Here is a 14,867-nt window from a genome sequence, read left to right on the forward strand (position 1 = left end):
GAGGTTGCCGATGCGTCGGAGCATGGATCCTCAGTTGACGTACAGGACTGTAGTGCTCAGTTAGTGTTCGCTCTTCAACGGTACTTCTTCGTCGTCGCACCTCCGCGTCGCCGTGTCCCAAATTCGGTCAATCCTCCAGTCATGAACCTTCTTTGATTTCGTTGCATCGCATTAGGGATTGTTTGAGTCATCTAGTCCTTCTCTGCTGTTTTCTCTGCGTAATTTTAAGGTTTTCAGCAAAAGCTTGAGGGAATAAGCGTGCGTCGTAAGCAGGTTGATCATTACTTTCAACTCGGACGCATCAACTATTCGGGGAGCGCGCAGTCCAGAGCATGTTTTGCATGATGTCAATGATACCTTTCAACCTGTTCTTCTCCGTCGTGTTTCTTCCGTAGCCAGGTTCGCTCAATGTCGCTTGTTTCGGGTGCGAACCTTGTGCCGAAGACCTGCAGATGATCGGCGGCTACCACAATGACCGACTTTCCATGCTGGACCGCAATGGCTTCATGGTTTCTACATTAGTTGCAATACGGAACATTGCAAGGAAACGCCGTGTTTGAAGACAAGTGAATTATATATTCAAGTACCTTCCGCTATCATGGCTTCTACCTCAGCCAGAGACAAACACCAGCTACAATTATCTTGCAAACAACCACATAACTATCACAGTCACATCAAATTTCTATCAACACTACCGTCCTAAGAGAAAATGGGTGATCACGACTGCCCAACAACTCAACACAAGGGTGAAGATATGCCCAATCCAACTCCAGCAAGGAAGGTTGCGCAACTTCCGCAACCAGCAAATCCCCTCGAGAATGTCGCAGCACCAGGGCTGAGTCTATTAACAAAGAATATAGAGTCCAACTACTGAACAGCATAGGTCCCATACTATACTCCTCGCCAGGCAATTCCATCAGGAACAGCCATCATTCACCCCAACATCAACACCACACTCCCAAAGCTCTTCCAGCCCATCACCCTCCGCGGACTCACCCTCCAAAACCGCATCTGGGCGTCCCCTATGTGCGAGTACTCTGCCGACGACGGCCATTTCACCGACTGGCACTTGACGCACTTAGGCGGCATCATCCAGCGAGGTCCCGGTCTCATCATCACCGAAGCCACAGCCGTGACCGCAAAAGGCAGAATCACCCCTGAAGACGCTGGTCTTTGGAAAGATTCTCAGATCGAACCTCTGAAGCGGATTTGTGACTTTGCACATAGTCAAGGTCAACACGTTGCTGTCCAATTAGCGCATGCTGGGCGCAAAGCAAGCACCGTTTCGCCTTGGATTGATCGGAAAGCTGCTGCCACAGCGGAAGTTGGTGGATGGCCTGATAAAGTGATCAGTGCGAGTGATATCCCTTATAGCAAGGAAACGTGTATTCCTCGTCCTATGACCTTGGCCGATATCGACAGCTTCAAGAAGTCATTCATAGAAGCTGTTAAGCGAGCTTTGAAAGCTGGCGTTGATGTAAGTCCTCACTTCACTTCGGTGATTGATAATGAGCTAACTATCTTTTTAGGCAGTTGAAGTCCACGCCGCCCACGGCTACCTCCTACACTCGACTCTCTCCGCGGCCACTAACCAACTTCTTACCCCTTATAGCGGTTCCTTGAAGAACCGCATGCGACTCCTCCTCGAACTTACTGCCCTTGTCCGTGCCAATATTCCCGACTCTATGCCTCTTCTCGTCCGAATCCCAGGCTCAGACTGGTGCGAACACCTTCCTACCATCCCCGCCTGGGACATCTCGCAATGCGTGGCCCTCGCACGCGCGCTATCCGCTCCAGAACTCGGAGTTGATTTTCTCGACATCACATCTGCAGGTCTAATGGCGGAGCAGAAAATCACGTCTGGGCCAGGATACCAGGCACACTTCTCGAAGGCCGTTAAAGAGTCCGTCGAGGGCACAGGAGTCTTGACTGGAGTAGTGGGGATGATTAAGAAGGGGAAGCAGGCGGAAGAATATCTGCAGGAGGGAGTGGCTGATGTGATATTGGCGGGGAGGGCATTTCAGAGGAATACGGCGTTGGTGTGGGATTGGGCTGAAGAGTTGGGCGTGGAGGTGAGGTTGGCGAATCAGATTGGGTGGGGGTTTGGGCAGAGGGCTAAGGGCGGTATGGTCGGTGAGAAGCCGGTGACTCAGTGAGTGAATTATGATTAAAGCTTGATTTTGCTGCATGTACTAGATAGCGCTGTTTAGACTGTAATCTGAGATTTGCATCAATAGATTCTGCACAGAATTCTAGCACACAAAGTGATGTGATCCTCATCTGGCGGGCCGGTCACTTGAGAAAAGGGGTAGCGAAAAACTCGCTTCGCAGTCTTATTGAGGCACGCCAACCCCTTTTGTTCTCATTCTCCTAGAGACTTTGTGGTGACAATGGCTCTTCTGCCAGATGCACAGCAGAGACATACAAAGAAACGTCGATATTTGATTTGGTTTAAGATCGTTCCTTTGATGACATTGTCCCAAGTGGCCGCTTTGAGACATTCTTTTAGCCACAACTACGTTCTCTTTGTCGAGCATCAAGCTCGTTGATGCACGTCGTTTCCTTGAAACATGCAATCTATCCTCAGTATCCTAACTTCATTCCTTGTATATTGAGTTGAACTCACACAATATGGCTTCGGGAGCAATGTCTGCCGTTGATATTGCAAGAGAGGCAAGACGTCAAAAGGCAAACAGATACTGGGACACCACATCTCAGTTCCTGCCCGCAAGTAAGCATCAAAAACCACAGCAGCACCCAACCCAAACGTTCTCACAGACCAAACTAACTTGACTTCCACCCCAAGATCTCCGCGCCAAAAAGGTCACCGCCTACACCGAGCTAGCAAAAAAGTACAGCCACCCCATCGGACAATGGTATCCAATATCAGACCACCGCATCCTCCGCAACACGGGCAAAAGCGGCATAACCCCCCTCCCACGTCTCGACCCAGAAGAAATGATAACAGACACAGTGCAAGCCGAACGTGAAAAGCGCGAGGAACTTGAGATTTACCAACGAAGACGGCTCAATGGCTTTACGCCTGCGGAATTGCATGATATGGAGGCATTGGCGGCGTTGATTGATGAGCCTATGAGGAATAATTTGGAGAATGATGTGCATCCGATTTTTGAGCGGAGGTGGTGGATGGAGGAGAAGGATTTGCCGAAACATCAAGGGTTGATCCCTTTGCTGGGTGATTATGAGGGGTTTTGGGTTGTATGTTCTTTGGAATGGAAATCGGTATAAGACGGCCTGCGGCTGACTAGGAAATGTAGGGATCAAATGACATGGTCTGGGCTGTGATGGAACCATGTCTGAGATTGGCCACTGTTATGCTTACTTGCTCATCGACATATCCGTGGTAAAGCTTTCTCCCTAAGCCATATGCAGCAGAATATTAACTTTGACCTCAGGTTAGATGCTATTTTCAAAGGTCCACTCACACGCACTCCCGGCGAAGGAGGAAAAGACGACGTTTGGAGCGTCAACGAGAGAACACCCGCTGAGAGGAACACCGATGCCGAATATCAAGATCTCCAGGAACAGCTCATAGCATGCGCAGGACGAATAAGATTTACATTCCAGAACTCCCATACGCACTGGGTCAGTAGCATAGAGCAACTCTCAGGTATCTTGGGCTTGACGATGACCGGGAGAAACTGGATGCCTGAAATTGTAGTGGCGTTTTCTGTTGAACCGATACAGGTGCTTCTGAGAGATGATTTGACGGATGCAGAAAGGTTGGTTGTTCTATGCAGTTCTAGTTGTCTCCTTTGAACTGATACTGGCAGGCTGATGGCACAGCACCGTGTTGCGCAAATCGCCATACACGAATTTGGCGTAAGATTTCCTTATGCTCTCGACTGTTATAGGATGAAAGACTGACCTTTCTAGCACTCTGCGTGGCAGTTGGTGGCCGACAAGAGAGGGATGAGAAATAAAATGCGTTCAATAGAGCCAAATTTTGCTCCAGAAACTGTCATGGAACTAGGTTTCTCATTTGTACAAAGTGTAAGCCTATCTAATTTCTACCTATTCCTCTCGCATGGTGAATAGAGCTGACAAGCCCTTGTAGGTCTTCGGGGGTGAGGCTGAACATGCCCACGGTCCCGCTTATCACCGAGGAGGACCTGGACTTGCCGGTTACGCCGTGTTCAAACAGTCTTACTTCGAAAGAGAACATGCAAGGCGTATCGATAGGGCGAATAGAGAGGCTCCGGACACAACCATGGCTTCAAGTTCCATCACTGAGCCGGTCCAGTCCAAGCCCAGCTTCGACACTTATCCAGTTCCTTTTTCTTGGGTGAAGAGTCTTTTTCAGCCTGCTACCTGGAATGTAGTCATGAAAAATCTCGGCACTGCGTCGCACATGGGACCTTGTACCGTGGGGACAAGAATCTTTCCTATGTTCGGACAGACACCAGACTGGTATACTTATTTGACATCTGAAAATCCAAATCAAGTCGCAGCAGCACTCGGACTGATGAAGGTGGATCCTCAGTTAGGTAAGATGTATGGACTGGATCGTGTTAAACAAGTCGAGGAGATATACAGTAGACTTGGCATGTCGGCTAGTGCCAGAAGCCAATTGAGAGCGAGCCAAGCCTCGTCGGAGCCAACTCTAGGGCAAAGACAAGCGATGATCACTGCCAACAAGTGGGACACACTACCAGACGAAGAAGAAATTCCCCTTGAAGATTGGAAGTGCCCAAGGTATCAGGAGATCTTTGCTTATCTATGCTCCAATCGAGCTCCATTGGAATTGGCGCTTGATACTATGACCATATTGCCATTCACAGTATTTTACAGATACATTCGAGACCGAGGCGGCATCACTCTCAGTGCAATGGAGCTGTGGAATTTCCTCGGCCTGGCATCAAAAAGAGAAGAGTTATTCTTGTGAGTTCTCATACCTCCTGTGATACTTTGCTGACTGTTCCCATCAGATTCATGCCGTACCCAGGGCCTGGTCTTGTAATTCGACTTGAAGTTGGTTGGCCGCCTGGTGATCCTTTCGCGTTCGCGAAGATACCCGAGCCTACCTTTGTTCCCACGGCGGAATCTAAAAACACCATCATGGAAATCGTACGCAGGTCAGACTTCCCTAAAGCTATCTTTGGACGGCTAGATGCCAGATCGATGCAGGATATAGACTTTGAGACTTTGAGGCGACTCGTTACCGGCGGGGGATATAAAATACGACCAGTGCCGTTCAAAGCTACTATTATTCAATGTGTAAGAGAGGTTTGGGATTTCAACACCGAATTCACGTAAGTCAGATCCTCATCGAGCAGGACAGTTGTTATTGCAGGTCTATTTGACTAATAGGTAGTGAACAGATTGGGTCCGGAGGGCATTGTACGACTCACACATGATCTGAGAACAGTGGTTGCTCAAGAAGGCGGACCTATCCTTGCCGCACAGCTGGCTGATATTGAGGCAAAGAAGAATAAGATTAACTCTGAATGGCGAAGGAAGCAGCTTCAAGGCATATGATTATGAACGTATGACTAGATGGCAGTAGGATAAAGGTATCCTTGGTTTCTCAGCATCCGGACAGAATATGCGCGCTCAAGGCACTCAAGGAATTGACTTCAAACCCGACAGAAAACTATCAAAGAAGACGACTTGTACGCAATACACAAAGAAGTGGAGCTTGAGAAAGACAGTCCGGGATGAAAATCGACAGCAATGGAGAAGATGTAATAAAGTAGAACCAGAGGGAATAATGGTGAGCACTAACTCTGGAGTTCGGGTGCTCGACGTCCGGGCAGTATGACTCGGTAAAGATAGCAGACGATTTCACATATAGATTGCATGAGAGTAATCTTAATGAGAAATCCATGAGCGCGAATTATGCACTAAACGCTAACCCGTGACGTCTCTGCCAGACGCCATATGCCATCCCTCGCTGCCTGCATCAACAGAACAATATTCTCGTGACTCCGTTCCATGCAACCTGTGTCCGTTATCATGAGAAATTCGTGCTATTCCGTAAGGTATTTAGTTTATGCAGTCCGATTTATTCTGCAAAATATCAAGGTTCACCAAGAAGTCTGGCTGTAATATCACCCATATAGGCCTCTTCAAGTTCATAGTCCTCTCCATTGTTTTTGTCGATGTTGACAAAGGTAAAGGCCTCTACTACCCGGTCGATATCGAAACCCATGTTCACGAAACGGTCGATAAGGTCTTTGTTGTATCCTTGATATCTGCATTCCCTATTAACACTATTCGAGCATAAGCTTGCATTTGTCTAACTCACCGAGCAGCCTCCAATCTCAACTGTTCCTCCCGAGAGATGACCTTTTGGCTCTTCGGCTTCGAGTTGGAAGGTGAATGAGCAATAGTGGTCTCCCAACTGGTAGTCTTTGGTGCATTTGCATGCTTGATGGCCCATTCCCGTGCAACTCTTTGAAATTGCTCCGGGTTCTTCATAAGCATGCTAGCAACTTCTGCGTCTTGTGGGTCCTTTGGTTCGGGGGTGCTGAGAAGAGATTGCAGGGACAGAAGAGCAGACTTAATCGTCAGAACAGGCGACCAAGCACTACTCAAGGTGTCGAGACAGATAGCTCCCTAGAAGATGTTAATGAATGGGCCTGCAGATAAGCGAGGGTAGTGCATACAGTCTGACTGCTGACATTTGGGTGCCACAGCTTTGTCTTAAACTTCATCACAGGTGGCCGAAATGGGTATTCATTAGGAATTTGAATGTCCACCACATATGTTCCACCTTCGTAAGGTGTATCTGGTGGTCCAGGAAATGAGGCATGGAGATGTGACAAATCGGAACCACCATTCGCTGCCTCTGCAAGTATCTTGGACGCTGTGTCGCTCTGGATGTCTGCCAGCTCTTTGGCGATTCTGCGGAGTCGGTTGGATGAAGCCATGATGGAGAATAGAGAGTTGAAATATGATTACCACCTTATTCGAGAATTTATGTGCGAAAGGAGTAGCACAGGACTCCGATTAAATCTTGGCTCCTGATCGATAATAGATAGTACTTCTGTGAATGGGCGGACTGACTCGTGGGTTTCCAGCGCCCTGACTCTACCAGAAGTTAGTAGAAGCTTATGAGGTGGATGGTAGAGCCGTATATAGGATGAAAGAATATTGGGCGTTCACAGATAGTGTTGGCAGGGCATTCACGGAAAGCCTTACCTGCGGGGCCTGCAGCTGGCGGGGTACTCGGTGTTTCGAGGAATGTTTCGAGAGCGCAGAACAATAGAGGAAACGATAGATTTATGTGGTGACAGTTCCTCTGCGTCCGAAATAGACCTGCGTGTGTAGAATATGTGCTTGTCGCTGGAAGATTTACGTGGTTCCAGTAAGTTGTGTCGTCGAGGCTGTGATCTCGAATTATGGATGGAGCTCGACTGACGAACTGGGATGGAACTTGCCGAGACTAGCGCCAAAGTCGAACGGCGCTAAGTCGCCTGCGCGTTTCTTGTCGCCTGCTGAAAGTCATCAAGCTTCGCAAGGAGCTTCCATTACAAACTCCGCTTCAGCTTCCATCCAACATCTTCACTTCATCAAGACAGTCAAAGCGACCAGTCTTTGACCTCTGTTACCTCCCAGACGTGATTGAAAGCATCTTTACGACGCTGCGGACAAGATGGTAAGCTCGTTCTGACACGAAAGGCTCGGAGGCAATATTGACAAAGCATCGTAGGGAAATCAACAGTCTGGCATGGGAGGAGCGGGCCCAGGTGGTGGGGACAACAAAGATGAGAAGGACAAGAAGGTACGGCGCCAAAAAGATGGTGTTGTCGTGACCACCAGATACTGACGTTTCAATCAACAGAAGGATAAACCCAAGTACGAACCACCTCCACGACCAACAACTCGAATCGGCCGAAAGAAGCGCAAGGCAGCTGGTCCAAATGCATCTGCAAAGCTCCCGGCTGTTTATCCTACCTCTCGGTGCAAGTTGAGATACCTCCGAATGCAACGAATTCACGATCACCTATTACTGGAGGAAGAATATGTTGAGAATCAGGAACGCTTACGAAAGGCGAAGGCTGCAAAGGAGGGTGGTGCCCCTGCTACTGCAGGTGGTGACTCTGATGCCATGGACCGAAACGCTGATGAACGGGGACGAGTTGATGATATGAGAGGCAGTCCCATGGGTGTTGGTACTTTGGAGGAGATGATTGATGATGATCACGCGATTGTCTCCAGCACCACTGGACCTGAGTACTACGTGTCCATCATGTCATTCGTCGATAAGGACCTCCTGGAGCCTGGTGCCAGTGTTCTGCTTCATCATAAGTCCGTGTCTATCGTTGGTGTTCTAACTGACGATGCCGATCCTCTGGTGTCTGTCATGAAGCTCGATAAAGCACCAACTGAGTCCTATGCGGATATCGGTGGTTTGGAGTCGCAGATTCAAGAGGTTCGAGAATCTGTGGAGCTGCCACTGCTACATCCTGAATTGTATGAGGAGATGGGTATCAAGCCTCCGAAGGGTGTCATCCTCTACGGTGCCCCTGGTACTGGAAAGACACTATTGGCCAAAGCTGTTGCGAACCAAACGAGTGCAACATTCTTGCGTATCGTTGGTAGTGAGCTGATTCAGAAGTACTTGGGTGATGGCCCTCGTCTTGTCAGACAACTTTTCCAAGTATGCCGCACAAGTCTATCTCCAAGGAACTTCGCTAACAAATTCATAGGTCGCTGCTGAGAATGCCCCATCCATTGTGTTCATTGACGAAATCGATGCCATTGGTACGAAGCGTTACGAATCTACATCAGGAGGAGAAAGAGAAGTCCAAAGAACCATGTTGGAGCTTCTGAATCAACTTGATGGTTTCGATGACAGAGGAGACGTCAAGGTTATTATGGCTACGAACAAGATCGACACTCTCGACCCTGCTTTGATCCGACCTGGACGTATCGACCGAAAGATTCTTTTCGAGAATCCAGATCAAGTCACCAAGCGAAAGATCTTCACTCTTCACACCTCCAAGATGTCCTTGAATGAAGATGTTGATTTGGAGGAATTCATCAACCAGAAGGACGACTTATCTGGTGCTGATATCAAGGCAATCTGCTCTGAGGCAGGTCTGATGGCATTGAGAGAACGCAGAATGCGTGTTCAGATGGCTGATTTCAGATCTGCTAGAGAGCGTGTCCTTAAGACGAAGAGCGAGGGTGAGCCGGAGGGATTGTACTTGTAGGCATGCAGGAAAGGATAGGGATGCTAGAGCATACTTGCTTCTTTTCGTAGCACGTGTATTCTAGAGACCATAATGCATCAGAGAAGTGATGATTTACAACCGCATGCTCTCTTCCTCCTACATTATGAAGATCTATAAACGCAAGTACATCAAGCTCAAGACCTTAAATGCTATTTTCTTCTTAACCTACCCACTGCTGGGGCTCGGAGAAGAGCCTATTTTAATAAACCCGAAACCACATCATATCTTTCTGGCCTCATTATAGCGAGAGACATGTCGCTATAAGTATTCCTTCACTTTATCACCACATTGATGTCCTACATAAAGCAGGACTTTGAATCCAAATCAAAAGATCAGAGTCAGGCTCAGACATTGTGTTTCAATGTCCGTATCAATCTGCGGCACCGTTGGATCAGCCATGTTGTCATCGCATTCCAATCAATAATTGAGTTCACAACATACATTGATCTTCTTTGTTGCTCACACTCGTCGACACCGCACAAAGTCTCTTTCAAGCCTTTATTATCCAGGCCACTCCTAACTCCATCAGTAGTCTTCGAGGCACACCATTCTTTCACACAACCCCAAACAAAGAACCCAACAATACCCAGTCATGGATTCCATCGTATCTGTCCATCTCCATCAATCTATCACCCAACCCCTCCTTGCACACCAAGGACACGCAAAGCACCATGGCTACCTTCCAACGTGTAGGAATCAAGGAAGCCAGACTCCTCCTCCCAGGCACAATCCTCTGGCTCCCACCCAAAGACCAAATCGAGGAAGATAGGTACACCTCTCCCCTGCTCCTGGACGGTGCATTCAACCACCCTGTTGTAATCTTATCTTTCCAAGAGCCCAATAGGGTTAAGTATCATTCCTGGGCTGAGATTGCTATTGTACGTCCCCCTTCTTCCTCCTATTCATATCTTTGGACTAAGAAATATAGATAACCTCCTTCCACGGATCAACAATCAAATCCCACCTAGCAGCCAAAGGAATCAAACATAGCACGGGCGTCGAAGCAGCCGAGAAAGCAGGCTATCTGCGTATCGTGACGGCGTCGAAACCGCATGCGAAAGATGTGTTGCATTTGCGGGATGGGAAGGGGATGAAGAGGGATAGTGCGTATGTGAATGTGAAGGAGACGTTTTGGGTGGAAGTTTCGGCGTTGGCGAAGTATGGGTTGGGGGAGGATCTTAAGTGAGTATTGTGGATTGAGGTTGGTGGGGAGTTAAGGGCTGACGAGTAGGAAGTGCGTATAGTTTGACAAATCAGTCGTTGAAGAAGTTGCGGGAGGGGGCTGAGGAGTATAAGGAGAGGAAGAGGGTTAAGGAGGAAAAGGCAGCTAAGAAAGAGAAGGGCGCAAAGGAAAGGGACGGAAAGGAGAAGGAAGTGACACAGAGCAAGAAGAAGGTGCAGGTCGAGAGGAAATCAAGGGCAAAGCCAAAAAGGAGCACTGGGAAGGTGGTTAGCACTGGGAGGGTGACTAAGCCACGGAAGAGCAAACTCATAAAGATGTTAGGCAAGAAGGCGTAGAGTTGTGAAGAGAATGTATCTATGTAGATATGGTAGTCTAGATCGTAGTCTATATGTTGTACCGTATGTATTATTGTGGCACTTCGTTCGAGGACAAGGGCCCATGTACACTCTTGTTGCTCTCATATATCGTGCCATATCAATAGAGCGACATTCCTCGGCAAACAGCTTCCTCCAGAAGCAGCGACGCTCAGGCAGTGGCAACTACAACAGTTGCTATTCCAGTCAATACTGTCCTCGAAGTTGGAAACTCCAGAGTTGAGTCAAGTCCTTTGAGCTAAGTAACATGAATCGTTTTCGAGCCTGGTAACATTTCTCTTGCTCGTCGGGTAACACGAAGATGCTATCCGTTATGAACAAGACATGCTGCTGGGAACTTGTAGCATCTTGACCCCTAGCAGCTTGCCTTGAACATGCGTATCCCAGCTAGCGATCAAAATCGGCAAACGAGAAGATTTCGCTTGAACAGACACAGATACAGTGCTTCGAATATCCTGGCTCCTGTCGCTTTCAACATCATGTGTATCTCGAAAGTTCGAAGCGCTTTCATCCTTGGGAAGAGCGTCGCGAGAGGGCAATATGATGGCATGGTCACGAGCGTCCTCAGGATGGTCTCCGCCAAATTTGCCCAAAGTTTCATGCTCTGTTTGATTTCGAGATGAAATTATTGATGTCTTCGCAGGCAGGAAGGGAGTCTGAGAGCTCAGGCTAGCGGTCCAAAATTCCAGGATGCGATGCAGAGCTCTTGGACGCCGGGCAGTAGAATTGCTTGAGAACTTGGTGATAACTGGAGGGAGTTGCAAATCTGCGAGACTAGTAGCTTGAAGTTCTCAAGTTGCATTGTTCGTGCAAGATCCAACCGAGTCCTAAATGTAGAATATTAGTTAGATTATTCATAGAGCTCATGTCGGAGCACAAACCGTTGGTGGCACAGCAGCACTCATTTCGGGGCTTTGCGCTCATAACCGCCCCTTCCATGTTGTTCATTTGACAAATATCTCTCTGGCAAGGCTATCGAGACGTGCCATGGCGTCGTGGTGCTTACTGTATCAATACGAGCATATCATGGCCAAAGCAACGAGCATACAATGCAACATCGGTGCAAGAGACATTTTCCCACTAACTCGGATACCTGCACCTGTAACTGCCACCGAAGCAATAGGTGCCGAAGAAGCTGTACTTGTTGGGGAATTAGAGGAAACCACTGAACTGGTTGACGTTCCTGAATTGCTGGAAGTTCCCGTATTGTTCGATGTCCCTGAACTGAGGGAAGTGGTTGAGGTCGAGTTAACCTTAGCAGATGGCGTCGTCAAAAATCCCTTGCTGATCACTTGCTGGATGCCTCCGAACCAGATATTCGACATCTTCACATAGCCAGCATCATTTGGGTGTCTGCCGTCTGCGAGATCAGTTACCAATGGTCCGCCAGGACCACGCATGTCGACCAATACCATTTTCATACCAGCCGCTTGCATTGCATCTGCGAGCGCTGTATACTGATTGAGAAATTAGCCCCATGTTACTCAAGAGAAAATAGCAGATCATTCTCATTGGGGAAGGCTCACCTGGGTATTGACCGTCACACGGCATGCGTCCTGTTCTGCAACTGAATTTACCAGAATCGTTGTAAGTATCACCGTGGCGTTAGGACTTTGTCTGAAGATATTGTTGATCAAAATGGTAACGTTGGTTCCAGCATCCGGCACTGTTCCACCCTTGTTGCAATTATTTGTACCAGCATCGACGAGGACTAAGTTGGGTTTGTACTTTGGCACCTGTAGAAAATCGTGGTTAGCAGAGCTCTCAAGGTATATTCGATCATCACTCCGCACCAGCGTTTAGGATCGACCTTTGCTATAGCCCAAGACAAGAGATATAGAAAGACTTACTGAGACATTGGCGAGTGCTGCAACTTGAGATATGACAAAGCCAGGAACAGCTTCAACAGCATTATTACTGAAGTTCCCATTCTTCCTACTCCCAACGTACTCGACTGTGTTGCCATTGGCCACAAGGAGATCTTGCAAGTCTTTGCGATAACTATCTCCAGTAGTCGAACCCGTTCCGAAAGTAACAGATGCACCCAATGCCATTATCCGGAAAGGCGTCGAGGTGGTATTATCACCAGCTGCCAATATCGCGGCATTGAAGTACGCAAACCATGCTAGCACGGCGAACAATTTGGAATAAGAAAGCATTTTCAGATAACGAACGACAAGAGGTTTGATTCAGAGAGCCAAGAATTCTGGGAAAATGTGAGTTATAACATTTCCACCTTTCGAGACGCCCCGGACGTGAAAATTATTGCATCCGAGCGGTGCGGTCTCGAGTTGTCGACCGTGAGGTTTGTGCATGACGTTTGTGAAGCTGCTCGTGTTTGATATCGCGACTCTTATTTAAGGCATGTGGCAAAATTCGAGCAATGTTTCATCCGATCACAGTTTCGCATAATATTCATCCGGCTCTTCAATAAGGTTAAATTGACGATTGGCTAAGCTCGAGGATGCAGGATAAACATGGGAAAGGAGGACACTGCACCTCTCGGCTGCATTTTAGCGAACCGAGCCCCCTATGCACATAGCCTCTTCCCGCATTCCCATTGATATTCAGGCGAGCAGCTTTGGATGACATACAAGCGATTGCATGTTATTCATCTCTTATGTATTCACAACCAGATCTGCAGCATACAGAGTCAATGTTTGCATTCCCTGCAAGACACCGAAAGACACGAAGCTAGCGAATCACCAGATTGAAAGGCGTAAAAGAGCCTGAAGTACATAAATCTAAGCAATATGAGATTAGAAGTGTGATACCTTCTCTCATTCCACTTGTTATGGGGAGCATGTTCGAGTCTGGTTTGTACTTGCTCGCTCTTGAAAGATACCAAGCCATTACGTACATTCTCTATTGAAGAAAGTGTGCATAACTTGATGGACATTCAGAAGAGATCGACGTCTAACCTGGAATTCGAACATTTCGGAAGGGTTCAAAGTCTAAGCGTCTAACGAACTTTGAGGATAGAAACTTTTTATAGGCAGAGACGTCAGGGGGTTGGCAGCGTGGGCGCGATTAGCGCAAAACGCGCGGACAGCGCTGAAAGCGCTGAATCAATCTCTATACAGATCTTGAACATCGAAAGATAGCGAGTAACTGAACTTATCTTTTCAAGAATGGGTTTCGAGCCAAGAAATGCATTTATTTGTTCGCTGTGCTCTGTACCGCTTGGAAGCAAGTCACAGGTGATAAGAAATATCAATGGGCAGGAAGAGATTCCAGACACCATGCCACACAACGACCAAGTGACAGTAGATCCAGAAAATACGACAACTTGCAGATTTAGCAGATTCTGGATCTGTTTACTCAGTTTTTCCCCTGACGGGCTCTTCCTCGTCGAGATAGATCCCGCTTTGGCAGCCAAAATTCAGAACGCTGAGGATGGAAAAGGGGGGAACACTTGCGTAATAGATATCTGGAGGCTATCCAACACAGCGTTGAATGGTTTCCAGATAGCTTTGAATATTAAAGCCTCTTGCAGACATGCTGACAATAGCACTTGCCTCCCGTAGTCCTCTTGCATTCCCAGGCTCTTGAGAAAGTAGCTATATGACCTAGTGGGAATGTACTTGACTGGACTGAACAACACGGTTGCTCATGTTGCTGCTGTTGAGCTTCAGACAAGGAGGATGCTGATATCTCTGCCGCCTTCAATTGATGTATATGATCTTCGCGCGGCACCAGTGTAAGAATTCGATATCATCGAGGGGTGGGAAAAAGAGTATTCTGAGCGGAGGACGAAGAGAAGAAGGGTGCGAATAATGCAGGAACACTTGGGAAAATAGGACATGGCTCTATGTTGCATGTGCAGTAAAGACATAGTCCACAAGCCTCTGCTGACGAAAGGATACTTGAACCAATGGGTTTCAAACCTGATACGAAAGATATTCTACGTTCAGCTGCATTGCAATACTTGCCATTTGGTGATGTAAATGTTTGCTAACGAACATGGGGACAAAAGTCCGTGCGTTCAGGGCATCAGAATCATGAATTTTATTAATTAATTAGCTGTAGACCAGCCACATCGCTTAATTAAGTCGTGTACCCAGAAGTCCTGCTGCTCAATAAGCCCATTGATCCATTCCTGAGGAA

At 47.7% G+C, this 14,867-nt stretch overlaps 6 protein-coding genes across 6 annotated transcripts; 4 read left to right on the plus strand and 2 right to left on the minus strand.

Moving 5' to 3' along the window:
- Positions 1-709: 709 nt before the first annotated feature.
- LY89DRAFT_721803 (FMN-linked oxidoreductase) lies at positions 710-2,156 on the plus strand (the record flags this gene model as incomplete). The annotated part of the gene is made up of 3 exons (XM_018218676.1): positions 710-781; positions 884-1,477; positions 1,530-2,156. 3 exons carry the CDS (start codon positions 710-712, stop codon positions 2,154-2,156), a joined length of 1,293 nt encoding a protein of 430 aa, XP_018067355.1.
- A 475-nt stretch (positions 2,157-2,631) lies between these two features.
- Positions 2,632-5,792, plus strand: LY89DRAFT_785531 (uncharacterized protein; the record flags this gene model as incomplete). The annotated part of the gene is made up of 9 exons (XM_018222901.1): positions 2,632-2,731; positions 2,807-3,219; positions 3,279-3,364; positions 3,417-3,743; positions 3,795-3,843; positions 3,898-4,014; positions 4,079-4,902; positions 4,950-5,273; positions 5,343-5,792. 9 exons carry the CDS (start codon positions 2,632-2,634, stop codon positions 5,497-5,499), a joined length of 2,397 nt encoding a protein of 798 aa, XP_018067356.1. The 3' UTR covers positions 5,500-5,792.
- Positions 5,793-5,908: 116 nt separating this feature from the next.
- LY89DRAFT_687893 (uncharacterized protein) lies at positions 5,909-7,304 on the minus strand. The gene is made up of 4 exons (XM_018215600.1): positions 7,165-7,304; positions 6,630-7,053; positions 6,269-6,579; positions 5,909-6,215 (listed from the first exon to the last, which is right to left on the minus strand). The coding sequence occupies exons 2-4, from the start codon at positions 6,891-6,893 to the stop codon at positions 6,041-6,043; spliced, it is 750 nt and encodes a 249-aa protein (XP_018067357.1). The 5' UTR covers positions 6,894-7,053; positions 7,165-7,304; the 3' UTR covers positions 5,909-6,040.
- Positions 7,305-7,693: 389 nt separating this feature from the next.
- On the plus strand, positions 7,694-9,182 carry LY89DRAFT_737903 (26S protease regulatory subunit 6B; the record flags this gene model as incomplete). Its single annotated transcript, XM_018220309.1, has 3 exons — positions 7,694-7,747; positions 7,808-8,626; positions 8,676-9,182. 3 exons carry the CDS (start codon positions 7,694-7,696, stop codon positions 9,180-9,182), a joined length of 1,380 nt encoding a protein of 459 aa, XP_018067358.1.
- Positions 9,183-9,528: 346 nt separating this feature from the next.
- Positions 9,529-10,801, plus strand: LY89DRAFT_198170 (uncharacterized protein). The gene is made up of 3 exons (XM_018205764.1): positions 9,529-10,081; positions 10,132-10,385; positions 10,439-10,801. The coding sequence occupies exons 1-3, from the start codon at positions 9,875-9,877 to the stop codon at positions 10,719-10,721; spliced, it is 744 nt and encodes a 247-aa protein (XP_018067359.1). The 5' UTR covers positions 9,529-9,874; the 3' UTR covers positions 10,722-10,801.
- A 1,218-nt stretch (positions 10,802-12,019) lies between these two features.
- LY89DRAFT_568063 (GDSL-like Lipase/Acylhydrolase) lies at positions 12,020-12,832 on the minus strand (the record flags this gene model as incomplete). The annotated part of the gene is made up of 3 exons (XM_018208563.1): positions 12,020-12,217; positions 12,287-12,496; positions 12,611-12,832. Coding segments are annotated over 3 exons (630 nt in total), but the record flags the coding sequence as incomplete, so codon positions are not given.
- Positions 12,833-14,867: the final 2,035 nt, after the last annotated feature.

Source organism: Mollisia scopiformis (assembly GCF_001500285.1).
Source record: "Mollisia scopiformis unplaced genomic scaffold LY89scaffold_20, whole genome shotgun sequence".
NCBI lineage: Eukaryota > Fungi > Ascomycota > Leotiomycetes > Helotiales > Mollisiaceae > Mollisia > Mollisia scopiformis.

What these genes read in the sequence shown, in the direction of transcription:
- LY89DRAFT_687893 (XM_018215600.1), bottom strand. Translation starts at nt 6,893, where the DNA reads ATGGCTTCATCCAACCGACTCCGCAGAATCGCCAAAGAGCTGGCAGAC. An exon ending in CAAATGTCAGCAGTCAGACT is followed by an intron (nt 6,580 to 6,629) that starts GTATGCACTACC and finishes AACATCTTCTAG; the next exon opens with GGAGCTATCTGTCTCGACAC. An exon ending in TTGAGATTGGAGGCTGCTCG is followed by an intron (nt 6,216 to 6,268) that starts GTGAGTTAGACA and finishes TAGGGAATGCAG; the next exon opens with ATATCAAGGATACAACAAAG.
- LY89DRAFT_198170 (XM_018205764.1), top strand. Translation starts at nt 9,875, where the DNA reads ATGGCTACCTTCCAACGTGTAGGAATCAAGGAAGCCAGACTCCTCCTC. An exon ending in CCTGGGCTGAGATTGCTATT is followed by an intron (nt 10,082 to 10,131) that starts GTACGTCCCCCT and finishes TAAGAAATATAG; the next exon opens with ATAACCTCCTTCCACGGATC. An exon ending in GGGTTGGGGGAGGATCTTAA is followed by an intron (nt 10,386 to 10,438) that starts GTGAGTATTGTG and finishes ACGAGTAGGAAG; the next exon opens with TGCGTATAGTTTGACAAATC.